The 25,383-nt window shown below is 28.9% G+C and overlaps 3 protein-coding genes across 3 annotated transcripts; all 3 read left to right on the top strand.

The window, feature by feature from the left end:
• The first annotated feature begins 5,732 nt into the window (after nucleotides 1-5,732).
• On the top strand, nucleotides 5,733-7,449 carry LOC125840462 (17.5 kDa class I heat shock protein-like). Its single transcript, XM_049519457.1, has 2 exons — nucleotides 5,733-6,103; nucleotides 7,081-7,449. Exons 1-2 carry the CDS (start codon nucleotides 5,813-5,815, stop codon nucleotides 7,273-7,275), a joined length of 486 nt encoding a protein of 161 aa, XP_049375414.1. The 5' UTR covers nucleotides 5,733-5,812; the 3' UTR covers nucleotides 7,276-7,449.
• Nucleotides 7,450-13,045: 5,596 nt separating this feature from the next.
• LOC125840456 (18.1 kDa class I heat shock protein-like) lies at nucleotides 13,046-14,787 on the top strand. Its single transcript, XM_049519450.1, has 2 exons — nucleotides 13,046-13,501; nucleotides 14,310-14,787. The coding sequence occupies exons 1-2, from the start codon at nucleotides 13,112-13,114 to the stop codon at nucleotides 14,544-14,546; spliced, it is 627 nt and encodes a 208-aa protein (XP_049375407.1). The 5' UTR covers nucleotides 13,046-13,111; the 3' UTR covers nucleotides 14,547-14,787.
• A 4,800-nt stretch (nucleotides 14,788-19,587) lies between these two features.
• Nucleotides 19,588-20,001, top strand: LOC125840303 (copper transporter 1-like). Its single transcript, XM_049519266.1, has one exon. The coding sequence runs from the start codon at nucleotides 19,588-19,590 to the stop codon at nucleotides 19,999-20,001; it is 414 nt and encodes a 137-aa protein (XP_049375223.1).
• The last annotated feature ends 5,382 nt before the right edge of the window (nucleotides 20,002-25,383 follow it).

The raw sequence follows: 25,383 nt of genomic DNA, 5'->3' as shown, positions 1-25,383 counted from the left end.
AAAACAGAGCAGAGAGAGTTCCAACTTCCAAAGCTAAGGAAAATCTACTTGGAATGGCATGAAACGTTTTCTTGAAAAGGAGAGAGAAACTGAGTATATACTCCAAAGTTGATATATACATATACGTATAGAGAGAGAAAACCCCGCGAAAATCTAGAGAGAGAGAAACAGAGGCGTTTCGTTTTCAATCGAACGGTGCAAAGTGGAGTGGGCCAGGGTAGGAGTGTCCGTGTGGGCCCTTCTGTTATTGGGCCCCATTTATTTGACATGATTTCAACTTCACGAATCCCTAGGCCCAGATTTCTGATATCAGTGGGCCCTTCTCACGGTAGGAACGCCCTGTGCCAATAATCACATCATATTTCGAAAGTTTTTCAATTACTATAAAATATTTAAATTTATTTTCGAATACATTCATTGATTGTTCGATACATTATTTAATGAGAGATGCATTTGAGAAGGAATAAGGTATATGGATGTATCTAAATGAGGAGGGATGTATCCGAGAGAAAATTTTTATAATAATTGAGAATTTTAGAGATTATGACATTTTAAATTGTGTATTTATGTGATTTTTCTATAAAAAAAAAAAGAAGATGAAGAAGCTATTTTCATATTAGTAGTTTCTTATTCTTCGATTATTATTGTTATTTATACTGTACAATCGACATGGAGTAATATACAAATGGATTTGTTAATTTGACTTTAGAAAAGTATGTAACACAGCATAAACTATATCAATGCATTTTTTTCGTTTCGAATTATTAAAAGTGGTTCAAAATTTTATTACACTTTTAATTTGAATAGCATCAAACTACAATGAAAATGATATGAAGGTATACTAAACAAGTTGGTGATTTACAAGGAAAAAAAAAGTTGGGTAGAGAATAAACTAAGTTACAAGTTATATCTTCCTTAACATACACAAAACAACTTCATAATTCATGACTCATGACTCATGACTTGGTGGAAAAATAAGAATAATTTAAGCAACCATAGGAATTATTATTTTATTTTTATTTTTTTTTTAAAAAAAACAAGTGAAATCCTGCAATATATGACTTTCTTACAGACATATTATTTTATTCTCTTCCCTGGAGGAAAGGGTACCTTATTTGTCCCACACATAAAAACTTTGAACTAGTTTGACAGAAAGCTTTTTGGACATATATATAGTGTGGATGAAAGAAAAATAATTTAACCAATGAGATCATGCAAATTATGGATAATATGCATGGACAATATTAAATATTTTTCCACTATCAAGTCAATTTAACAATTTCTAGTAGATTATTGCTTGTCGTGTAATGATAATATCTTGCTTATATATGCATAAGAGTAAAAATAATTTTTAACGATAATAGATCGCTGTCAGAAAGGAGATCTTCTTGGTCAATTGAAGTAGTTTATGGACATAGGGTGGATAAATCGTTGAAATAAGAGGCCTACACTGTTTTATTCATTTGTCTATTTCCATTATTTGTATGTAGATACGACAATTTAAGGCATGGTGAATTTGAAGCTGGCTCTTTTGGACTTTTTTGGTGCTAGAAGTTGAAAAATGTTCCTAGGCAATCTTTTATTTTTATTTTTATTTTTGTGTAACAATTATATAATCCATTTGCACGTTATTTTATTGGGATCAAGTATTCGTAATGAAATTATCAATTACACATTTAAACTGTACGTTTTTTAATTTATTTATTTCATATTATTTACACCTAAACTATGTGGAGATCATATTACCTCCCTGCAATGAAATGTAGTGTAAAATAATGTGTAGACATAACTTTGTATTCAATTTTATTCTCTTGGTTTAATATTTATAACAGTTGATAATCTAATGAGTTTTTTTTTTCTTCTTAAAGAAGGTATCCAAACTATGGCATTTATTATGATTAAATATATTAATTATTATATGTATATGTAAAGAAATATCTGACTTATTTGGTCTCTTTCTTGAATTGTCTGAAAAATATGTGCAGTAGCTGATTTTAGGGGAAAGTGATTACTGATTAGGAAATAGCCACATAAAAATTGCGAAAAAAAATTCCTTTTTCCATTGTTTTTTTTCATTTGGCGTTCGATACCTATATTGAAGTCCTACTAAATTCGCATTCACGTTGGAAAGTTTCATATTAGAGGGTAAAAAACTCCATAACAAAGATGATTCCGTATCTAGGAGACTCGAACTGAGACCTATGATTAAAAATGAAGGCGTACTTACCGCTCCGCCATTTCTTTACTAATCCGGGAAGAAACGTTATTGTCCATAAAAATATACTCCCTTTATTTTATTGGTTTGATTTTGATTCGAAATTTCATAAAGTAATTTTTTTTAAAAATTATAATTTGAAATATTTAAAAATAAAATATTATTAAAAAACAAAATACTCTTTTAACAATAATAATTAAATAAATAAATAAATAAAAACGGTAGTATATTTGGTCCTAATTTGGCGCCAGTGGGAGGCTAAATGGTCAAAAAGGAATTATAATAGTAGTACAAGTAATTATTTTTTTAAACAAAAAAAAAGTGAATGACGTTTTTTGCGGCACATGTTTCCAGAAAAGCCACGTCAAATAAATTGATGTTGAAAAGACCTAATAGGCTAATAATAATAATAATAATAATATATTATACTCCCTTCGTCTTTTTTTATATGTTATCCTTATTATAAATAGTTAGTTTATACTAATACTTATCATTTCATAAAATCAATGCATAAATTACAATATTATTTCTATTTTTATTCTCGTGAGTTATTAGCCTTGAAAATATATATTTGACTAACATAGAAAAACTAATATAATTCATGTTTATTAGTCAAATTAATAAACCAAAATAAATTAATTCATATTACTTGATTGAAATTTGATTTTAAAAAAAATAAAGAAAGATAAAATAATAAATTTATTTAATTTCTTAATAGACGTGAAATAAAGAATGTTGACAAATAAATATGAACTTGATGTTGTAACAGAGGTTGGTTCAATGTCTATAATTTACTTTTTTTCTAACAATACTCTATTTAATTATGATTATGAATAGGACTTTGAATAGATATCATAATGTAGTGTTCTTAAATTTCATCATAAATGAAAATGAATAATGCACCAAAGCTTAATTTTCACTGATCAAAAGTCGCTTTCTCTGTTATTTGAAATGAATACAATAATTAATTATATCTTTCTTGATTCTATGTCCTAAATTTGCGCGGGAAAAGAGTTGAAATTATTATATTAGTTTTTATTTGTTCATGATTAATTTTGCAAAAGAAATAATAAATAAAGTGTATATTTTTTTTTATGATATTCATATTTGTTGTATATAGTCTTAATGAACTTACGAGATGCAAATTTGGAATGAGTATTATAAATTATAGTAAATAAACGTGTCAACTATTATATCCTATTGACTTTTCACATCTAAAGTTGGACACTAAATTAAAAAAAATTAACGCCACTAGTGATCATAATGTAAAGTAAACCAAAGTTGGCTAATTAATTAAGCTTCACATAAGTGGTTGATAAAAAGATTAAAGAAATGATTAGAAATGAATGTGGCACGCCTAGTGTGAAATAATCCATCATTACTTTTTTATATTATCTATTCATTACTTTTGCCTTTTCTTGTTTTTAAATGATGCCAATCTTGTAATGCATTCGTGTTCCATAGTCAATGTGTAAATATTTTGATGGAGTGGTATGTAATCCTAAAAGAGATTTTGGTTATGTTTGATCGAGTCATAATTGTGGATTTATTAGCAGTAAGAGTCATGATAAACATGACAAAGGGATAAGTACTTATTCATTCTTAATTAGGAGTCTTAGGATCACTTACCAAATATGTAACCATATTTGTTAGGGAACGCTTAATTAAGTACCCCTCAATAAGGGACTTTTCGACAAGAATTCAGATTCAGTCATATAATGCGACAATAGACACCCCGTGGATCCCCAAACATTTTTTTTATTGGTTTGGAAAGATGAAATTGGAATGAGCAGTTTTGAGTCTTTTATGAGAATTCATTCATATACAATTGGTGTTATTCCTTTTATATTGCAAATGAATGGTTGAATATAGTTTTCTTGAAGGTGAAGCATATGTGTAATCATGAAATGCAGATACTTAGCTTTTTTACTTGCATAGAATTTGCTAAAAATCCTCTAGGTACCTTTTGAGAATAATTTATGGTGAAGCTTAATCCTCATGATTTGTGAAATTTATATAGAATCAATTTATAAATAAAATACTAACAAAGACGTAGCATAGGTTTATAGCTGCATGGAGTAATTAATGCACATTGAGTTTTGTCTATTAGAAAATAATAGCAACAAAAGTGGGTGAGCATTATTTAGTGTGAATAGACTCGGACCGTAAGAATCTATTGTATGCAATGTTATTTATGGTTTAACGATTTTTCTTTAAGTAAAATTCCTTTCTTTAAATCTTTTTAGTTGGGACAAAAAAATCAGGACCACCTCTTATTAAGGTCATTCTCGTAAAATCATCTGATCAATTTATGATAGCCAACATTCATATTTTAATTAATTAAATTACTCATTTTGTACCAAAAAAGTTTGTACAAAAAAAAAAATAGTTCAAAACATTTATTACTCTCTCTTTTAACTGGTTTCTTCAATTTCTCTCCAACTTTATTTCTCATTATACTTGTCTGATAAACACTCTTTTTGGTATTTTCATTATTTTTTCGAGTTCGTCGAACAAAACACCATGTTGTTTGTGATTTATTTTGGTTAGGTGGTATTAATTTTTGTTGAAACATGTTGTTGAGTTTCAATATCAATTTTAAATCGAGACGATTTAAAGAAGATTGGAGTTGATTTTAGATTTAAAATTCAAGATCGAAAACGATTTCATCCGTGTATATTCCACTATAGATATGTATATATGTGAATATCTCATTGTATCTCCTGTATCATATATGTATATGTGAATACCCATAAAAATTTGTGTGTGATAGTTGTGGACATGATACGGTAAAACATTTATCATCATGTAAGAAACAATAACTATATAAATACCTTACCCTTTAACTTTTGAAAATTCATATTACTATATGATATTCCATTTGGATGAAATGGCATAATTAAAGTTGTGAGATAGATAGATAGATTGAACAGACGATTTAAATTATTCTTGATTTCTTGTACTATTAGGGATCATTTGGTTGGAACTGTTAAAGAATGTCAAAAGTTTACATTGGTGGTTAATGAGATGAATTGACTTCTTATAAGGCTCGGGCAAATCCTCCTCTCTATGAGGCATGAGCTATCTTTTGGGTGTGAGTTAGGCCTAAGAACTAATATAATTACAAGTTATCACATAATAAGTTATTTCATCATGTATATGAGATAACTTATCCCATCACCAAAGCATAAATGATGAAATAAATAATGTATATGGGATAATTTATCCCGTCATTAAGACATAATACATGAATACCTATTAATACTTCTAATCAAATGTAGAATAAAATAGTCATGCATTTTATCATGGAATTATTAATGTTGATAACATCGAATCTTTGAATCCTGTTTTCCACGTTATCTCCATCACATCCTTAAAGGAATTCAATTCTCTTTTAATTTTAGCCGTAAAATAATTCCACATTACACACCATCTCCTTTAACTTTAAAAATTCCATTTCTTAAAATTTGTAACTCTTTACCCTGTATAAATACCTTACCCTAACCCTAGTATTCATGATAATTCTACTAACTCCACAAATCACATTCAATTTATTTAGATATCTTATAACTAGAATTCCTTTTTTTTCGATCAGCGATGCGATCCTCAATTCAAAGAGAAACGATATCAAGAAGTGGTGAACAACAAGTTCATGATCCTTATTTCAATCACTATGCACCGTTTTATTCAAACAATGTGTACGACCTTTTTGGTCGTGATAAAGGTTGGAATTATAATTTCCACGAATTTTATGACGAAAATACTTCAAAATTACCGTCCAATCAGCTACCTGCAAAGCTGATGAAAATACAGCATAAAGAAGCAATAGAGGCACATTTCTTCAGGTGTCAATTGTATGGCTACAATGAAAGACATGTCAAAATACAGGTAATCAATTCTTTAATTTCGAGTTAAAAACACATCTAAACTATATTTTTTTAAATATTTTTTCCAGTTTCATATCTAAATTATTGAAGGTGCATTCGTTAATTAGTTTGAAAAAACACACCTAAGCTAATATGTGTTGATGTGTGTATTGAACGGACAAAACATTTCATCTTGACAAAAATTAAATAAACTATTAGTATTAATTAAAAATTAAAGATTAAAATATTACGTCCGAAAAAAATAAATTAATTTTTTTAAAATTTAAAATTTAAAACATTTTTCTTACCCCTTTCCCTTCCATCAAAAAAAATTAGAGATTAGAAAAATATTCTACCCACTCTCTAAAAAGAAGTTTATATATTGATAATTTCTTTTACAGAAAAAGTTCAAAAATGCGTGAAATGAACAAAAAGGCCTTTATGTTTATATATAGTTTGGTTGAAAATATCTTTATCGTTAATACTTTAATTTAAAAAATATCTTTGTCATTGAGAATTTAATTCAGTGCTCCTATTGTTATTAAATGGATAAAAAATGTCATTCTTTTTTGGGAAAAAGGACAAATATACTTCCGAATTATTGTAAATGGTATGCAAATACCCTCCGTCATATTTTTGGGATATTGTTGCCCTTGCCGTCCAAAAACTAGAGCATATATACCCTTTATACTAACGAACATACATGTGTCATAATCTTTTCCACTGATCTGACATTTATTTAATATTAGATCGACGGATAAGATTACGCTTCCGTTAGAGTGAAGGGCATATATGCTCTAGTTTTTGGACAGCAGGGACACTAATATCCTAAAAGTATGAAGGAGCGTATCTGGATACCGTTTACGATAGTTCGGGATATATTTATCTTTTTTCCCTTCTTCTTTTTATGTGACTATAAGGATATAATTATCTCTCTTTCGTTTCTGTAATGTAAAGTTAATTCAATTGAACCCATTGATTTGTATGTTATATCCGCAGGTGGATGACAAAGTATTGACGATTAGTGGGAGAAAAAGGTATAAGAAATTCTCCACATCCTTTCAACTACCTGAGAATTCTATGCCTAATTCTTTTCAGAAATCAATGAACAGAATGGGAGTGGTCACTATAACTGTTCCTAAGATGGAAATTAGGAGGAACAACCAAAGTCCTCTATTAATTAATATAAATTAATAAATTTAAAAGGTTGATATAATATTATCTCAATTATAATTTATAGTATAGTATATAGTATAATATTGTGGAATGAGAAGTAAAAATAACGAGAAATTAAAAAGAAGTGAGTTTGGGTTATGTTTGTGTATTATTATTAGTAATTACTACATAAATAAAATGGTATTTCTATTTCTTATTCTTTCATATATTTTTTTATTTCCATTCTTCGCCAATTAATTCATTGTTTCGAATTTCGATCGTCATTATTATTATTATTAATGTTAAAGACATAGTTAAGTGATTAAAATTAAAGTATGTTTTTTTTTTTTAAAATAAAATACTTTTGACATTCAAATGAGATTATACAAGTTAATAATATACCATAGCTTTGACAGGAATAATAACAAAATTAAAATAGATTAATAATAAAATTCATCTGTATCCTTAATAATCTAATAAAAAAGATAAATATTAATTGAGAAAGTTACAGTCTAGTATATATGTTTTTCTATATTTTAGCAAACACCTACAATTAGTATCGATCAACGGTCCAAAAATGAAAAAAAGTTCAATATTAATTGAGATCAAAAAATAAATTAAGATAATTTACTTTTAAAAGTTCGATAAAAACTTCTTTTTCAAGAAAATAATATGAATTTTCAATTCCGATTATTCTATTTTTATAGGAATTGATAAGAAATGAGAAATACTTTGACGCTATTCAGTTTCATACTAATATATAGTTATATATTATATAGAAATTATATAATTATTCCGATTTCAATGAACTTATAAATTAGAATATAGGAAAATAATAGTGAATATCATGTATATTTATCAAATATAATATTATATTTGATGATATACACACATGATATATACTTTCATAGGGGAGAAAACTTTACAATTTTTGATTCAATAATCTGCAAATTTTCACTTGGCTAGAAGAGTTGTTGTAACTTGTAAGTTCTTCGATGAATGAATATTTATTCACAATCAATAATAGGTGAATGTAAGTCAACTCGACATTAAGATATACTTTAATACAAATGAAGTAATAGTTTAGGTGGGTCATCGGAGGGTTGCTAACTCACGGTGGATAAAACTTGACTTCTTTAGAAAAATCAATGTTGATTTGCCCAATATGTTGGCTCCTTTATTGTGGGTGTATGACTAACATATAAAAGAACATATATTTTATCGTCATCAATTTTTACTTCATGGAGTTGATATATCAACAAGTCAATTAACTTTAAATTGAACAGAACTACGAGAGTATAAAAGTCATTATCCAACTCTATTTGTTTCTAACAAGGCCATTTTCAAATTTTGAGAGCCTTGCCATATGCATGATATTGGCGTAAACCAACATAAATGTTAATGATGGGCCTCACATCGGTGTAAAATAATGAAATCGGTAAAGAAAAAAATTGTCTCAAGACACCCTAAGATTCTTCCTTCCAAGTTACAATGCCTAAAAATAATAGGAAAATTACTTTGAAATCCCAAGTCGTGAATATTTTACAAACAAACAACTTTTGTTATTGCTTAAAAAAAGCTTACAACATTACAAAATACTCATATATATCTCAAATTAAAACCCCAATCAAGAAAACAAGAAAATGCCACTCAAAGCTCATGCTCAATTGTTATGTAATTAACAAAAGACAAAAGACAACATTAATTATGTAATTAATTAGTCACTAATTAATCTCAATGGTGTTAGCCTCAGATTTCTTAATCTCTTGTTTAGGAATTGTAACAGTAAGAACACCATTCTCCATACTAGCTTTCACTTCATCAATCTTAGCATTTTCAGGTAGCCAAAACTATCTATAGAACTTGCCACGTGGCCTCTCGACGTGCCTCCACGTCTCATTTTCATTCTTTTGATCTTCTTTATTATAATCAACATCCTTAATCTCACCACTAATTTGGAAGACCCTTTCATCCTCAACTTCAACTTTGACTTTCTCTTTGTTTAATTTGTTTAATCTATGAAGATCAACTTTGAAGATATGAGTCAATTAGGCTAAGGGGTTGGAAAATGGTGTTTAGCAATTGAGGAATTAGTGCCATTTTTGAAAATTTGATGGTAGCTGGTGAAATGATCGAGAGATTTTAACTCTTTTTCCTTTTTAGTTCGTTCAAAAAAGAATGTTATTTCCTATAATTAGAAACAATTTAATTTTAAAATTTTTCTCTTTTACTCTTAAAGAAATGATTTATAACTACACAAATATCTGAAAATTGTTTTAGATTTGAAATTTCAAAAGTCTTCCATTTTTCTAAACAACAATTGAAATAAGTGAGCCAAACCATTTTAACCAAAAAAATAAATAAAATAATTGAGAATGTTACGAAAATCAAACATAAGAGAGAGTATAGGAGTACTTAATTTTCTTATGTACACTTTAATAAATTATTATTTGTAATAGAACACACTTTAGTTACTTAAAACTAAAGAACATGAAATACCCACAAAATTGAATATACGGGCTTTAAATTTATTGCAACCACGCAGTTTAGTTTAATTTGTATATGACTTTTGAATGCATGAAAATATACTTGAAATGAGTGTTTTATTGAAGATTTTGAAAATAGATATATGAAGTAATTTGAAATTTTTTTTGAAGTCTTTCGATTCATAAAAACTGAAATCGACACAGAATGATCCAGATAAGGATTCTGGTGATACTCTCAAAAGAAGATTTTAACCACTTAATATTATCCACAAACATTTGGCTTATCGATAAATAATTTATTTGGCTTATTTTGAAAACTTAAAGATACTGGCCTATTTTGGAAAATAATAATTAAAAAAAGCGTTGAATTGATTAATTAAGAAATGAGAACTTTGAGTTCATATTTCAGCGAAATTTAAAAATATTCAATTACGTGAGTTGACAAACATTCTTAAGTAATTACTCCCTATATCCTTAATTACTTGTTCATTTTGACAAATTAAGAAAGTATAATTATTTTACCTATTATACCCTCAATTAAATGACTAATTATTTTGAAAAATGTATTACTTTTCATCCACTTTATAATTAATAGGGATAAAATGGTAAACTCACTATGTCATTAATTATTTTCTTAATAGGTGTGTCAATTCAAAAGTAAACAAGTAATTAGGGACAGAGGAAGTAGTTAAAAAGGGTATAGTTTAATTTATTTACTATCAGTTAATATAGTTTTAGTTTTTTTCCCATAATTAATGGGACCCACCACCTCTTTGTATACCGAACCAACAAAGTCCTTCATAATTCATATGCTTTTCTATATAATTTTATACAAAATCCAATGTATCTCTCATATCCCCCATTTCATATCTTTATCCTAAAATCACTCTTCTACTTCTAATTTGAATTTCGAATTCCACCGTCTCCCTCCAATCGTTCTTTCACTTTTCACAGGTAACTATCAAAATCGTGGGTGAATACATTTTTTTTCTTTTTTCCTTCTTCAACAATTGTATATTATTATGCTTGTTAGTTTTTTCATATTTTTTTTTAAAAATTATTTCTTACTTATCATATTAGAAGTTTTTCAAAATCAGAATGGATGATTCATCTCCATCTATGAGGTTTACGAGAGGTATGTCATGAATGTTGTTGACAATCCACCTTTGTTTTCAATGGGTTAAAAAATAAAATATTGTATAAATTTTTAATCAAAAAAACGTTATATACAAAATAAATGCTTAATAGCAAACTAAACTATACCCTTGGAATGTAATTATATAAATTATAGCCATAGAGAGTTATTTTGAAAAATATATTTGCCATATATGAAATTTTCCCTTCAATAATTGAAAACAAAGTAATGAGACTTCAAATAAAAATATAACGACTTAAAAAAAAAATCAGTTATAACTAATTGAATATAACAAGTAATTACAATTAATTAAATAAATACAATGGGGATAACTAACCAAATTACAATTGAAATAAAATTAAATATAACTAGTACAAAAGAGGTATTTTGGAATAAGTTTTTATTGGCCAACTTGAGTCTTTGACCCATTATACACACCCGTAAAAAGAAGAATTTCTTGAAAAACCCAAAATTTCCACAAGTTATGAGTTGCTCCTTGTTTTTGGCTCTCTAAATTTGTTGAAATCAGTAAAAAGGGAGGAGTATATATATGTTAGTATATATAGGGTCGAACATGATGTGAATTTTTGGGACAAATTCGATGTGGTTCCGGGTATGAATTCAATTTTTTTAATGAATAAGGTGATGATCGGAAGATACACAAAATAGTACCAATTTGAAACAAATTTGATGAATGGAAATTGATAAACTGAAAAGATGAGGCCATGTGGATCAAAATTGGGGGTCAATAATATGCAAATGTTAGGAATATTTTAAATGAACATGTTTCAATGATGTTGCTCCTCAAGTTCTAGAGGTTTTTTTTTGTTAAATATTTCTAGTTAATAAGATATTAGTCATTTTTTTACGATATATTACATTGGATGTTATTATAAAAAGTTTATTTATTAGTAGAAAAAATTGAGTTATTTAATTTAAAGTTCTAAAATGTTTCCGTATAAAGTAGATAATTTTTTCTTTATTTCTATTTTTATATAATTTTTATACTATTTTTTTTACAATTTTCTCTACTGTCTTAAATGAAATTAAAATCATAAAATTCGTAACTAAAAATTTTTGGGGCCTCAAAATTTCGAAAACCTAAATCAAATGTTTTACTAGCCTGTCCCCGTGCCACTCTTTGAACTAAAATGTGTCTTCTCTAATCTAAAATATTAGTTTGTCGTTTGTTTTTGGAAGCAACGCTCACATTCTTTTGCTTTACTTTTTTTCTCATTAGCATTGTCTTATCGCTTCCATAAACAATTAAGAAAATATTTTATACTATGGATGGGCATTGCAAAGTCATCGAACATTATTCTATCAAGTTTATTTCTTTTCCTTTCTTTTTCATCATTAATTCTTGTAATATTCATGATTTTGTTTTTCCTATTTAAATTATGAGTAGCTAAACTCCTTAGTTCTAAGGTTAGAATAGCTACATTAATGTTGATGTATGAGTTGAAATTGTCGTCGTTTATGTGATTTATATTATGAGTTTATTCACTTAACTATGATTTTAGTTCGTAATAACACTTGAATCTTAATTCACTATATTACTTGTACTATAGGATCTTGTAATGTAACAATGTCTAAACTCCATAAAATCCATATTAAATAATATTCCGTATGGATGGGATCGCATAATTAAAGTTGTGAACACAAATAAATGATCCCATCGAATAAAGTATAGATGTGAACGGAATTAGAATTGACACGTTCAAACTATATTTTTAACATACATAAAAAGATAGTGATTATTCTTGATTTCTTGTACCATAAGTTGTGATTAGCTAGGTAACCATATATCTCGAAATACAATTTTAATTGATCAACGTGTAAAAAAATGCATAACAAGGTACATATTGTAAATGGTAGAGTAGCTTTATTATAACGATCCACTGAAATTCAACCCTTTGTCGTGAAACATGGAAATTCCCATCCAATTGTTAGTGGATTTTTCACTGTTTTTTGTTCTATTGTTGATAAAGATAGAATCTTTCAATTCTGTTTTCCACATTATTATGGAATTTCATTCTCTTTCATTTCAACCGTAAAATATTTCCATATTACACCATCTCATCAACTTTACATCCCCTTTCACACAAATTCCATTTCTTGAAATTTCTAAATGTTTATTTACCCTATATAAATACATTACCCTATTACTCATAATAATTCCACCAAGAAATCAACTCAACTCCACATAACAAATTCATTTTCACCTTTACTTTCTTTTGCCAAAAAAAAAAAAATGTCTCTCATGCCTGTATTTGGTGGTCGGAGAAATCATGCACATCAGGTGCATGATCCTTATTCCGACCACCAGACACACCAGGTGCATGATCCTTATTCCGACCACCAGACACACAAGGTGCATAATCCTTATTCTCGTCCTTCACACCCGGTGTATGATCCTTATTCTCAACACGCACACCAAGTGCATGATCCTTTTGCTCATCATGAAGTATGGGATCCTTTCCATGAATTTTATCTCGAAAATCCTCGATCCCTCATAGCTCCAGCACCATCGTTCCACCACGTACCTGCAACGATGGCTCAAATAGAGTATAAGGAAACACCAGAGGCACATATCTTTAGGTGTAACTTGCATGGCTACAAGAAAGAAGACGTCAAAGTACAGGTAGTGAATCCCTTATTATCTCTTATTCATTATATGGTTATATTTTGACTGAACACGAAGTTTAAAATCGATAGAAACATGACTTTTAGAACACACGATTTAAGAAAGTAAGAGTCACTTTTGAATGTTGTGGTTTTAAATTAAAGATGTGTATAATATACTAAAATGACTTCTAAAACGTGTGGTTTTCAACATGTCATGTTATAAGATGTTGGAATAAATTAAACACGTTACTCCATTTGTCTCACTTTATGTGGTACATTCCTTTTGCAGAGCCAATTTGACTAAGATCAACTCAATATTTAAAAAAATTAAGATATTTATTATATTTAAAAAAATTAAGATATTTAATAACTATACGAAAAGTATTACTCCCTCAATTTAAAAAAGGATGGTCTAGTTTGACTTGGAACGGAGTTTAAGAAAAGAAAGAACACTTTTTAATCTTGTGGTTCTAAATTAAAGTTATGTCAAATGAACCAATATGCCCTTTAATCTTGTGGTCTTAAACATGTCACGTGGAAAGTTGAAGTTAAAGTGTTGCCAAAAAAGGAAAGGGGTCATTCTTTTTTAAACTGACTAAAAAGGAAAGGAGTCATTCTTTTTTAAACAGACTGAAAAGGAAAGTAGGTCATTCTTTTTTAACATTGTTACATAGTTTAAATCTCGAAAAGTGAAAAATGTTACATAAATTAAGAAGAGAGAGTACTAAAGTGACATTTCATTTACATGACTATAAGGATATACTATAGTATAGTTAATTCAGTTGAACCCGTTGATTATATGTTATAAACGCGTTTTTTCGCAGGTGGAGGATGAAAAAATACTGAAAATTACTGGGGAAACAAGAGTGATGAAGAAAGAAGATAATTGGCACCATTATGAAAGAAGCAGTGGAAAATTCTTAACATCTTTTTCACTGCCTCTGAATTGTAGGGCTGATTATGTTAAGTCATCAATGGAAAATGGAGTGCTCACTATAACTGTTCCTAAGAAGGAAATTAGAAGGAATCAACACCATCTAAGATCTGTTCAAATTAATTAATTAATTAAAAGGTTGAATCTTATGGTATAATGAATATGTCTTGTTAATTTGGTACTACTCCACATATTATGTAAAATATTGTGGACATGAAGTCAAAATAAAGAGAGAATAGTAAAAAGTTTTAGTGGTACTATATATAATGTGGAGAGAAAAGAATCAAAAGTGAGTTTGACATATATATCCTTGTGTAATATTTGTAGTAACTAGTACTAAATAAATAAAATGGTATTTTTATTTCTTATTCTTTAAGTTCTTTTTTGTTTTCCATTCTGAGCTAATATTAGTGTGAATGCAGATCCTACCTCTATAAAGTAGACGGGTTGCTTTTGATCAATAACCCTCCGTTCAAGTAAAAACATAATAAAACAATTTGAAAAGGAAACCACGAGAATGAAGAAGTCAAGACATAATGCTAAAGAAAGCATGAAAATGCATACTAAAAATGAAACAGTTACTATCACAAAATAACACGATAATCAAAGTGCTCGACACAATAAATAATAGTAGAAATGGAATAGCAAAAAGCTCCTAGAGTAAAACTACGACTACTGATATGAACTGATATGAACGACGAAGCTACATAACCCTCAATTACCTAACCCTCTATCTTAATCCGCATCCTTCGTAAGCTTCTATTTAAGATCATTCTATCGATAAGATGAAAATATGTCATTTTCTAAAAATAATTTCAGTATTACACATGAGAAATTATGTTGTATATTTTTCTAGATATTATACTAACTAAATTTGGGCTTTGGAAAATCAATTTTGTTCTATGTACAATTTCCTAATATGAATTATCATCAATAGAATTGTAATGACCCTAAAGGTCATTTTTGGAAAATTTCATAAAATCACCGTTTTACCCCTCCCGATAATTGCCCCGAGTCCTAATTGTTTATTTTCGAAGTTGGTTTGAAGGAAAATTGATGAAAAGTTGAGTTTTTGGAAAGTTGAGTTTTTAAGAGTTAAAATTTGGTTAAAAGTGCTACTTCGAGTCATTTGGAGTTTCGAGACACGAATCGAATTTCCGTCGATTCTAGTAGTTTTAGAATGTCGAAACGGGTCTATGAGAATTTACGGAGTCGAATTTGGAGTTAAACCGAAGATTTGAGGTCCTAAGTTGCTAAAATTGTGAAATTTTGATCAAGAGTTGACTTTGGTCAACAAACGAGGTTTCGGTGCTCAAAATGGAATTCCGAGGGCACCGTTGCATTCAGGGGGTGATTCTAAGTCTAGAATGAGTCTTGGTTGAATTTTTAGAGTCCCCGAGTGCGTTTCGAGTTTTTGAGCCTAGAGTTAGTTTCTTGACGCCTTATTGAATACCGGGTCAAGGAGACCTCGAATTCAAATTCCGACGATTTCATTGAGTCCGAAATGTCATTTTCAAGCTAGTAGCATATTTGGTTTGTGTTCGGGAAGTGCCAAATGAGTTTTGGGTGAGCTTTTAAGCTTCTTGGATGCTTTGACACTATTTCAGCAAATTGTGGCAACTAAAGGATTCATTATTAGTTTTAAAGGTCGAAAAGTTATTCTGAAGGTTCTGAAATTTTGAGCATGAATTATAGGACTTATCTGCAAATTTTGGTGCATTTTCGCTAACCCGAGATTGGACTTTTATCGCAAATAAGAAATAATTGTTTACCGAGTAGAAATGATATTTGACTGGGCAAACGAGCATGAAATTGAGCTCCGATTGAACTAGCAGGTCCGTATCATTATTTAAAACATTTACAAAAAGAATCGGGTCATTTCACTATCGTATGAGGAAATTACGGCCTTTATAGTGAAAGATTAACTGTTGTTTTTCTGGTGCATAACAGCCATGTACTGTTATAAAAATCTCAGACTGTGTTCATTTGGTATTTTGAGCATATCGGGAGATCTAGAGATCAGAATGGAGTGATTCTTATAGGTTTGTTCTTGAATTAATATGAGGGTTAGTATTCAATCTTCAATTCGTCATTTTTCTCATAATTTCTTTATCTGGTTTTTTTTTCCTTATCCATAAATCTCTTGGGAAAAATTGGGGTTTTATCGATTTGGACTCCCTTTTTGATGAAAAAGGTATATTTACGATCCTTATGTTATGGGTAAACTGATTTTAACATAAAATTATTGATTCATCGGTTATTTTCATCATATTAACTGCGTACAATTTGGACTTTCCCGGTAAAGTTAAAGTTTGATAAATCAAGAATTTCAAGGTCGATCTTAACTCCGTTTTTGATGAAATTTCATATTTGAACTTATCTAAGCATGGGTAAGATGTTTTTTCAAGAGATATGTCATTTTCGAGTCGGGGTTTTGGATCCGAATATTTTAGGCTTATTCAAGAACGTGGATTTTCCTTCAAATTGAGTTTGTGAATTGATTTCAACTCCGTTTTCAAATTGGTTTTCACCATTAGCTTCCAAATACTTTAAGGATCATTTTACATCAAAAATTTCCAGATTTGGGTATCGTTTTCCGGTATGAGACTTTTGGACCGTTTTGCCCTTTTTCCCTAAATTTCTTGATTTTGGTGTCATTGGACTCGAATTGTGATTGTGATTAATTGTTTGAATAGATTATCGTGATCCGGATTATACTCAGAAAGGAAAGGCTCAAGTCAAGTAACTTTTGGAGTTCGTTTTAAGGCAAGTGGCTTCTAAACTTTGTAAAACTCTTAGACTACGCATGACTACTTTCCTAATTGTGTTGGGGAGTAATGGGATTGAGGATGAGTTTTGTTTGTTGATTGAAATTGTTGTAAATGAAAGATGGGGAATAAAACGAGCTAAATGTGTTATATGTGACTTGAATTTGTTGAATAAGTCATGTTATAACTGATATTGAGGGGAAAGAAGAGCATTAGTAGGCTATGATTGATACAGACATTGTGATTGAGACAGGTGATGTGTAATGCTATGATGTGGTCGTGATATGGTTGTGAATGAGACATGTGATGTGTAGTACTATGATGTGGTCGTGATATGGTTGTGATTGAGATAGGTGATGTGTAATACTATGATGTGGTCGTGATATGGTTGTGATTGAGACAGATGATGTGTAATACTATGATGTGAACGTGATATGATTGTGATTGATGACATGTGCATATTTATTATTCATCCCGTGTGTGAACTATACGTTGCATGAGTTCTGAGAAATTGATATTAGGATGAATGGATATGAGACACAGTTGAGACTAGTTCCGGCTAGAGATATATGAGATGGACTAGCTCCGGCTAGCGATTTGGATGCCGATGGGATCCAGTTCCGTCGGTGATATATGGTCCATGTGTGGCCCCCATGGATTCTGATTTGAGTATTCAGCGCGGACTGATTACGTCAACAAATATGTATCGTAGGACAGACATGCATCACGACTACATGACATCATTATTGCATTTTGCATCGCATTTGCCTTATTTTTGTCTGAGATGTGTGGATTGTATCGGTTTACCCTTATTATGTGGAATTTGATCTACTTGCTCTTATTTGTTGACCTTAGGTTGATGAGAATATATTGTTGGTTCTGGCTGTTGAATATGATCTGTTTAATATATGTTGGTTGGTTTGCTGCTAGATTGAAGTTTCGGTGGTTCGGTTGGGTTTGAAAGGAGTTGTTTGTAGCTGCTAGTTTTGCTTAGTTTAGAGTTACTTGTGAGTACTTGTGGTTTTTGATACTCACCCTTGCTTCTACACAGTTGTGTAGGTTGACAACTCTCTCATATTCGGCTTAGTATTTTCTTTAGCAGATTGAGCTTCGGGACATACTCGAGAGGTAGCGGTTCATTCCAGACGTGCCCTTGAGTTATCTTTACTTTCAGTTTTGTTCTATTCGAGAACTATACTCTGAGACTTGTATATTTTAATTTGAATTATGTATTTAGAGGTTTGTACATGTGACAACCAAATTCTGGGTAGTGTTGAGTCTTAATTAAAGTCTTCCGCTTATTTATTATCTTTTATTCTCGTATTTCTACTTCTCTATCGTTGTGGTTAGGTTAGGCTGACGTGTCCGGTGAGAAATGGACACGTGCCATCATTTCCTAAAAATAATTTCAGTATTACACATGAGAAATTATGTTGTATATTTTTCTAGATATTATACTAACTAAATTTGGGCTCTGGAAAATCAATTTTGTTCTATGTACAATTTCCTAATATGAATTATCATCAATAGAATGTACATATTCTTGGGCCAGTGGTGCTAACAATACTTTTAGGCAATAAAAGACAATGAAAGTTAAATCCTAGAAGTTCAATGGTTACATTTTTTTGCTTCTTCAGAGGTAATTTGATTAATCTTAATTGCTAAATTGAATTAGTTTGATTTGATTTATTTTTTTTGAAAAAACAAGAATATAGATGGTTAAAAATAAAAAGTAGTAGATAAGACAAGACATCTCAAAATTCATATAGTTTGATTCTAGAAAAACGAAACAAAACAAATATTTTGGCACAAGAGAATACTTTAATTGGATGTTGTTGTCTTTCTTTTAACCCATTCAAATTATGCAGATTCTTCTCCACAATAAACATTTCAACAACGAAAGATAACGGACGTTGTTATCTTTAGGCTGGCTCCAGCAAATATATATTATATTCTCCCTTGCCCATTCCAAATAAACAAACAACAAATTAATAAAATAATATTAGTCATTTTCATCCTTGTTTTTTTCCCCAATCAATTGAGCTAACAATGATCGAGAGACAGATTCAGAGTTTAAATTTTATAAGTTTAATCAACCATTATTAATGAACTTTACCACATAATTTAATGATGTACGTTGAAAGTACTAAATTCATTTTTTTACTCTTTCTAGGAGCTCCAACCTCTTTTTCGCTGATGACTCGAACTTATAACCATAAGATTAGAGTGTGGAGGGTGCTTACCATCTGAGGAACCATTGACAATGACTCTCACAAATTTATTTAAGCACACTCACAATTCATATATATCTATCATTTGTGTCTCATCTACATAGTAATAATAAATCCATTTTTTTTCTAATTCCTCAAAATATCTCACACACACGACCATCAAGGAAACATGGACATGCCTCATGATCAAAATATGCCTATGATTATGAACATGGTGATGCAAATGAATTTCCATTGGGGTAAAGATGTGACAATATTATTCAAAGGATGGCCAAACAATAACCTAGGCATGTACATATTGTCTTTGTTTTTTGTTTTCTTTATGGCATTTGGTGTTGAAATTATGTCAATGGGTCCAATAATGATCAACAAAAGGCCCATTGGGATTATTCAATCTGGGATTTATTATACTCTTCGAATGGTTCTTGTTTATTTTGTTATGCTTGCTGTTATGTCCTTCAACATTGGGATTTTCATTGTTGCTATTTTAGGCCATGGTTTGGGCTATGTCGCTGTTAAATTCCGTGAACTTGTCACGGCTCAGACGACCACGGATTCAAATGGTACGGATCCTAAAGTTTAAAGGCTATCTAAAACATAGTATACGTCTAGAACTGGTGATGCAGAGATAACAAATCAAAAGGATGTACCACAAGGGTAATTTTAATCTTTACTTCTTTTTTTAGTTGAATATATTACCTAGCTAGATGGTAATATTAATCTTTTATATATATTAGTTTCATCTTTTTCATGTGTGTAATTTTGTGGGATGATATGAAAAAAAAATCGAATTTATTTGGCTTTCGTTTTTGTGCAATAACATTCCAATGGAATGATTTATGGGAAAAACTTGTTATATTTAGTGCTTCTATAGATTGTTGCCATAGGAAAAAGGGGTTCAAATGAATCGTCTTCATTAAAATTTGGTATTTTCGCAAAAATAAGGCAAATTAAAATAAAGAAAAAATTTAATTGTATATTTATAATTTTTAATTCCCTTATAGTGTAACTGGTAACAGTAGTTAAAACTTGTTTTAAATTACAAGTTCGATTTTAAAAATAATTTTTCTTGTTGCGACAATGCTTCTATGTAATTTTGATGTATGGATCAGCATAAGTTATGTAATCTATGTGAAGAAGAATACTTAACAGCATGAACGGAGTCATCTAGGGTGATTTGGTGCATAATCTTCGCTGCAAAATTATATAGTGTACAAAAGTTAAATATAGCTATTGTAAGTGTATATTTAATTTTGTCAACTTTTAATATAATTGACAAAATAAATACACCTTATGGCTATATATACAACATTAGATAATGAAAATATTCATTTAACATCCCTATTTCCTATGGATATAATCTAGGACAAATTACTTAACTACACTCCTTTACTTACCTTAATATCCATTTATCCCTACTTATTTAAAAAATTTCAAAAATCCCTTATTTACCTATGTATCCCGTGCACAACGCTATGTATCCCGCTATGTGGAATGTATCAAACGCTATGTATCTCATGCACAACGCTATATATCCCGCATGTATCCCGTGCACAACGTTATAGATCCCACTAAGTAGAATGTATCAAACCTAATGTATCCCATGCACAACGCTATGTATCCCGCTATGTGGAATGTATCAAACCTAATGTATCCCGTGCACAACGCTATGTATCCCGCAAACATCATTTTTAAGGGATTTTTGGTAAATAGAAAATTAGAAGGGATAGGATGTTATTTAGTACTTATAATATGTGGTTCCTATAATTTATACTATAATCTAACCAAAATGTACATATAATTTAGCTTGGGCCTATTGATAAAGTTCTAACCCAATTCAAATTCCGGTCCGTTGTACATATTTTTTAGTAAAAATTAGGCAAATGACATAGTATAAGAAAGAAATTACTTCCTTTCCCTATTCTTTCATTAATTACCAAAAATCCCTTTTTTTAGTGTTTTTCGGATCCATAATATAGCAGTGTGGATACTTAATATAGCAGCGCGGATACTTTAATTAATAACGGGCGGATAATTAAATTATTAAGTTGTTAGCAACACGGATACTTAATTAACGGACGGATGCATAATATAGCAGCGCGGATACTTTAATTAATAATGGGCGGATACTTTAATTATTAAGTTGTTAACAGCACGGATACTTAATTAACGGGCGGATGCATAATATAGCAGCGTGGATACTTTAATTAATAACGGGCGGATACTTAAACTAATAAAGTATCCGGTTAAGTTGAATTGGGGGAAAATAAGGGATTTTTGTATTTTAGTAAAAGAGTAGGGAAATATTGAGAATATGTAAAGAAGTGTTGTGTATTTAAGTAATTTTTCCTATTTTTTAAGCCCATAAGTTAAAAATTGGCTTTAGTATCTAGGCCTTTTTACATAAATGTACCTCCCAACATAATAGTTTTCACGGCATATAGATAATTTATTTGAGATCGAGCTTTACGTAAGATAGAAAAATTTACAATTCTTATGGATCGATCAATTGTGAATCTTATCGTATCTTAACATACCAAAAATTAAGAAGTACGTATACCATCGAAGTCTAAATCATAACATACCCAAAATAATAGGTAAACATTTCAAAAAGTTAGTATTACATCAAAAATAAAATGGACAACTAATAATAAACCAACCAATAAATTTTACTTACAACAAACAAATATTCTATTTTTATCTTAATGACCATATTAAGTAAAATTGATAACGTGTTTACTTGTTCAAGTGGTTCATCAACCAGTCGTGTATCATTTTATAATATTTTCTCTAATCTATAACTTAGTTTAAAACCTACAAGTAAACCATAATTTATTGGACATCGAGTGAATACCTACATGTTATGTTATTTTATTTTATTGAGTGTTTGTAGCACTAATGATCCTTGAGTTATTAAATTGTGCAATTTCTATTCAATTGTTTGAAAAAAATTATCAGAACTATAAATAATTAAGGTAAAAATTATTCTATTATAAACGTATTATGATTATTGATTATGGAAATATTTATGTGTTATGTTAAGTTTATATTGTTACTTCATATCTGACACACTAAAGTTCTATAACAATTAAATACAACATAGACTCTGCATAAAAGGACCAAAAAACATATATTTTGATTGATTAAAAATTAAATATATGAAATTATATATCATACGAACTCAAAAATATAATTTAGTAATAACTTAAGTATCAAAAAGACTATCATCCCTTTTGTTTTAACCACTCGATATATATATCAAGATGCATGAAATTCTTTCAAATTTTATTCATAACAAAAATTTCATATTCAAATTACATATGTGAATTACTAAATTTATGCTCCTAAATTCTGAAATCGGAGAAATTACTTACGTAGATTTTTTTTGCACATCACAATGTAAAATAAGTCAAACCAGTAAATTCCAAATATCATATACTATTAGTTAAATTTTATAAATAATAACTTTTCTAGTAGGCAAACAACCTTAAAGAAGAGGTTAGTTAGTTGGTGAGCAACTATTGAAATTGAACACATAAAACAAAAACACATCCCACTATTATTGAGAAATTAAATCTTATGATATAATTTCCTTAAAAAACACAAGCAAAGCCACTCTTTTAATGACAAATGGATAGTCCTAATCAGCATAAGATATAATAAGATAGAGACTTTCTTTATCTTCTTTTGATTTATGTAAGTGATATAGTTAAGTAAAGCAGAATTTAGTATTCATCTAATCACAAAGCATACAATAAAAAAAAAAAAACTTAATGAGCAAGTTAACTATATGTTTAGTATTTTCATCCTACTCATGTGTAACTAAGCACACTAATAAGTGTTGTTATAATTCATTGCACGTTTATTAGGAAAATTAATAAATGTAAGATATAATTTACTAATTAAGTTATCCTATTTAGTAGATTACTTTCTCTATTTCAAAATAGTTGTCACGTTTTGTATTTTGAAAGTCATTATACTATTTTTAAAACTAAATTAGATTAGATTAATTTGATATTTTAAAATTGAAATTTTTAAATCTTCAAGATGGCCACTCTTTTTATGACTAATGTTCTGTCCATGTTGGCAATTGCATCATAAGATAAAAGTATTATCTTTATATTCTTTTGATATATATAGTGTGTGTGTGTGTGTGTGTGTAAGTGCTATATTTAAGTAAATTAAAATTATGCATTCAATATCTACTCACAAAGCATACAATTTGACTATATTTTTGTTTTCATCAGCAACCTTTTCTTATTCAGTGCTACAATAATATCCTACCTATATGTTGAAAAAAATCATACTAAACAAATACTTCCGCTATTTTAGAATAAGTGTTATTTTAACTGATTTCATGTTTATTAAAAAAAAAGTATAAGCTATAATTTATTGAGTTATTCATATTTAGTAGATGTTTTTTTAAGAATTGAGCAATATTAACTAGGACTGTTTTTTAATACGAGGGTATAATTGGTAACAATTTCCTGTAGTCTATATTAATTGAATTATTGAGAATTTTTTTTATAGTTCAAAATATATAAATTTTTCAAAGTTTGAGAAATTGTTCAACCTTTTTCATATTTACCCTTTCTTTTAATAAAAGTCTTAATTATTTAATTGATTTAGACATCAATAATCAATAAATCGCTAAATTGATTAAGATATTATCATTATTTAATTTTTAAAAATGTGGTGTGAAAAATATTAAACTTGCAGTCCATTGTTTAAAAAATTGACTCACTGTTCAAAATAAATAAATTTTTCAAAGTTTGAGAAAGTGTTCAACTTTTTTCATATTTACCCTTTCTTTTAATAAAAGTCTTAATTATTTAATTGATTTAGACATCAATAATCAATAAATCGCTAATTGATTGAGATATCATCATTATTTAATTTTTAAAAATGTGGTGTGAAAAATATTAAACTTGCAGTCCATTGTTTAAAAAATTGACTCACTGTTTGTATTTGTCTGAATTAGGACAGCCGACCAAATGAACCTTTGCGAAAGAACAAACGCAGAAAGAGTAAAAATTACGCGAATACATATCTTATTTTATCATAATTTTTAAAATTCTCTATTATTTTAAAAAAATTACAAAATTTTCTGTCAAATACATCCTTATCCAGTTATCCTCTCTTTGATACATCTTTATCCCTCTCGTATACATCTCTATTCCCTATCGAATACATCCCTCTCATTAAGTAATATATCTTTCGCAATCCGTGAGCTATGTGTCTGTAGATTTCTGATGCATCCGAGATCATATAATTTTAAGGAATTTTGTAATTTGAGAAAAAAAAAAGAATGTAATTAGCTTTTACCACTATATAATTTGTGTAATTTTTTCAAATAAGAAATACATAGTACTGCTCTGTCTCATATTAATTGTTAATACTACTAAAACTATTTATTCTAAATATATTTATCCATTTATAAAATTATGATAGAATTAATTAACTTATTTTTAAATATAATAATTTTTAAGAATAAACAATATTGATTATATTAAAAACAAATTAATATAATTATTTTTTATTTAGAATTTCTTAAATAATGTTTTGAAAGAAAAATATGATAATTAGTATAAGAGGAAGGAAATGTGTTTTAATTATGATTCATAATATCTTTATTTTCCACCAATTGTTGCTAACATAGTGGGAAAACGGCAGAAAAAAGTGTACAAAAGTATCAACACATTTTTGCAAAATAGTGAATTATTAAAGTTGTAGCATAATTTAGTCCAACTTTAATTGTAAACCCACTTACAAGACGGCAGTTGACTCATATTGAGATTGACATCTCTAAACTCTTGCCCACATGATTAGAAGTAAATTAATATAAGAATAATATATTTGGTATAATTACATATCATAGGATATTTCAAAAAAATAGAATGCATGCAAATTTGGGGAATTACAGTAGCTCGGTTGATTAGTTAAGTTTTTATTTAAATAACAATAA

Source organism: Solanum verrucosum, unplaced genomic scaffold (assembly GCF_900185275.1).
Source record: "Solanum verrucosum unplaced genomic scaffold, falcon-dt-bn FXZP01000137.1, whole genome shotgun sequence".
NCBI classification, from domain to species: domain Eukaryota; kingdom Viridiplantae; phylum Streptophyta; class Magnoliopsida; order Solanales; family Solanaceae; genus Solanum; species Solanum verrucosum.
Note: the sequence above shows the minus strand (reverse complement) of the source record. Positions and strands in the feature narration are given on the sequence as shown.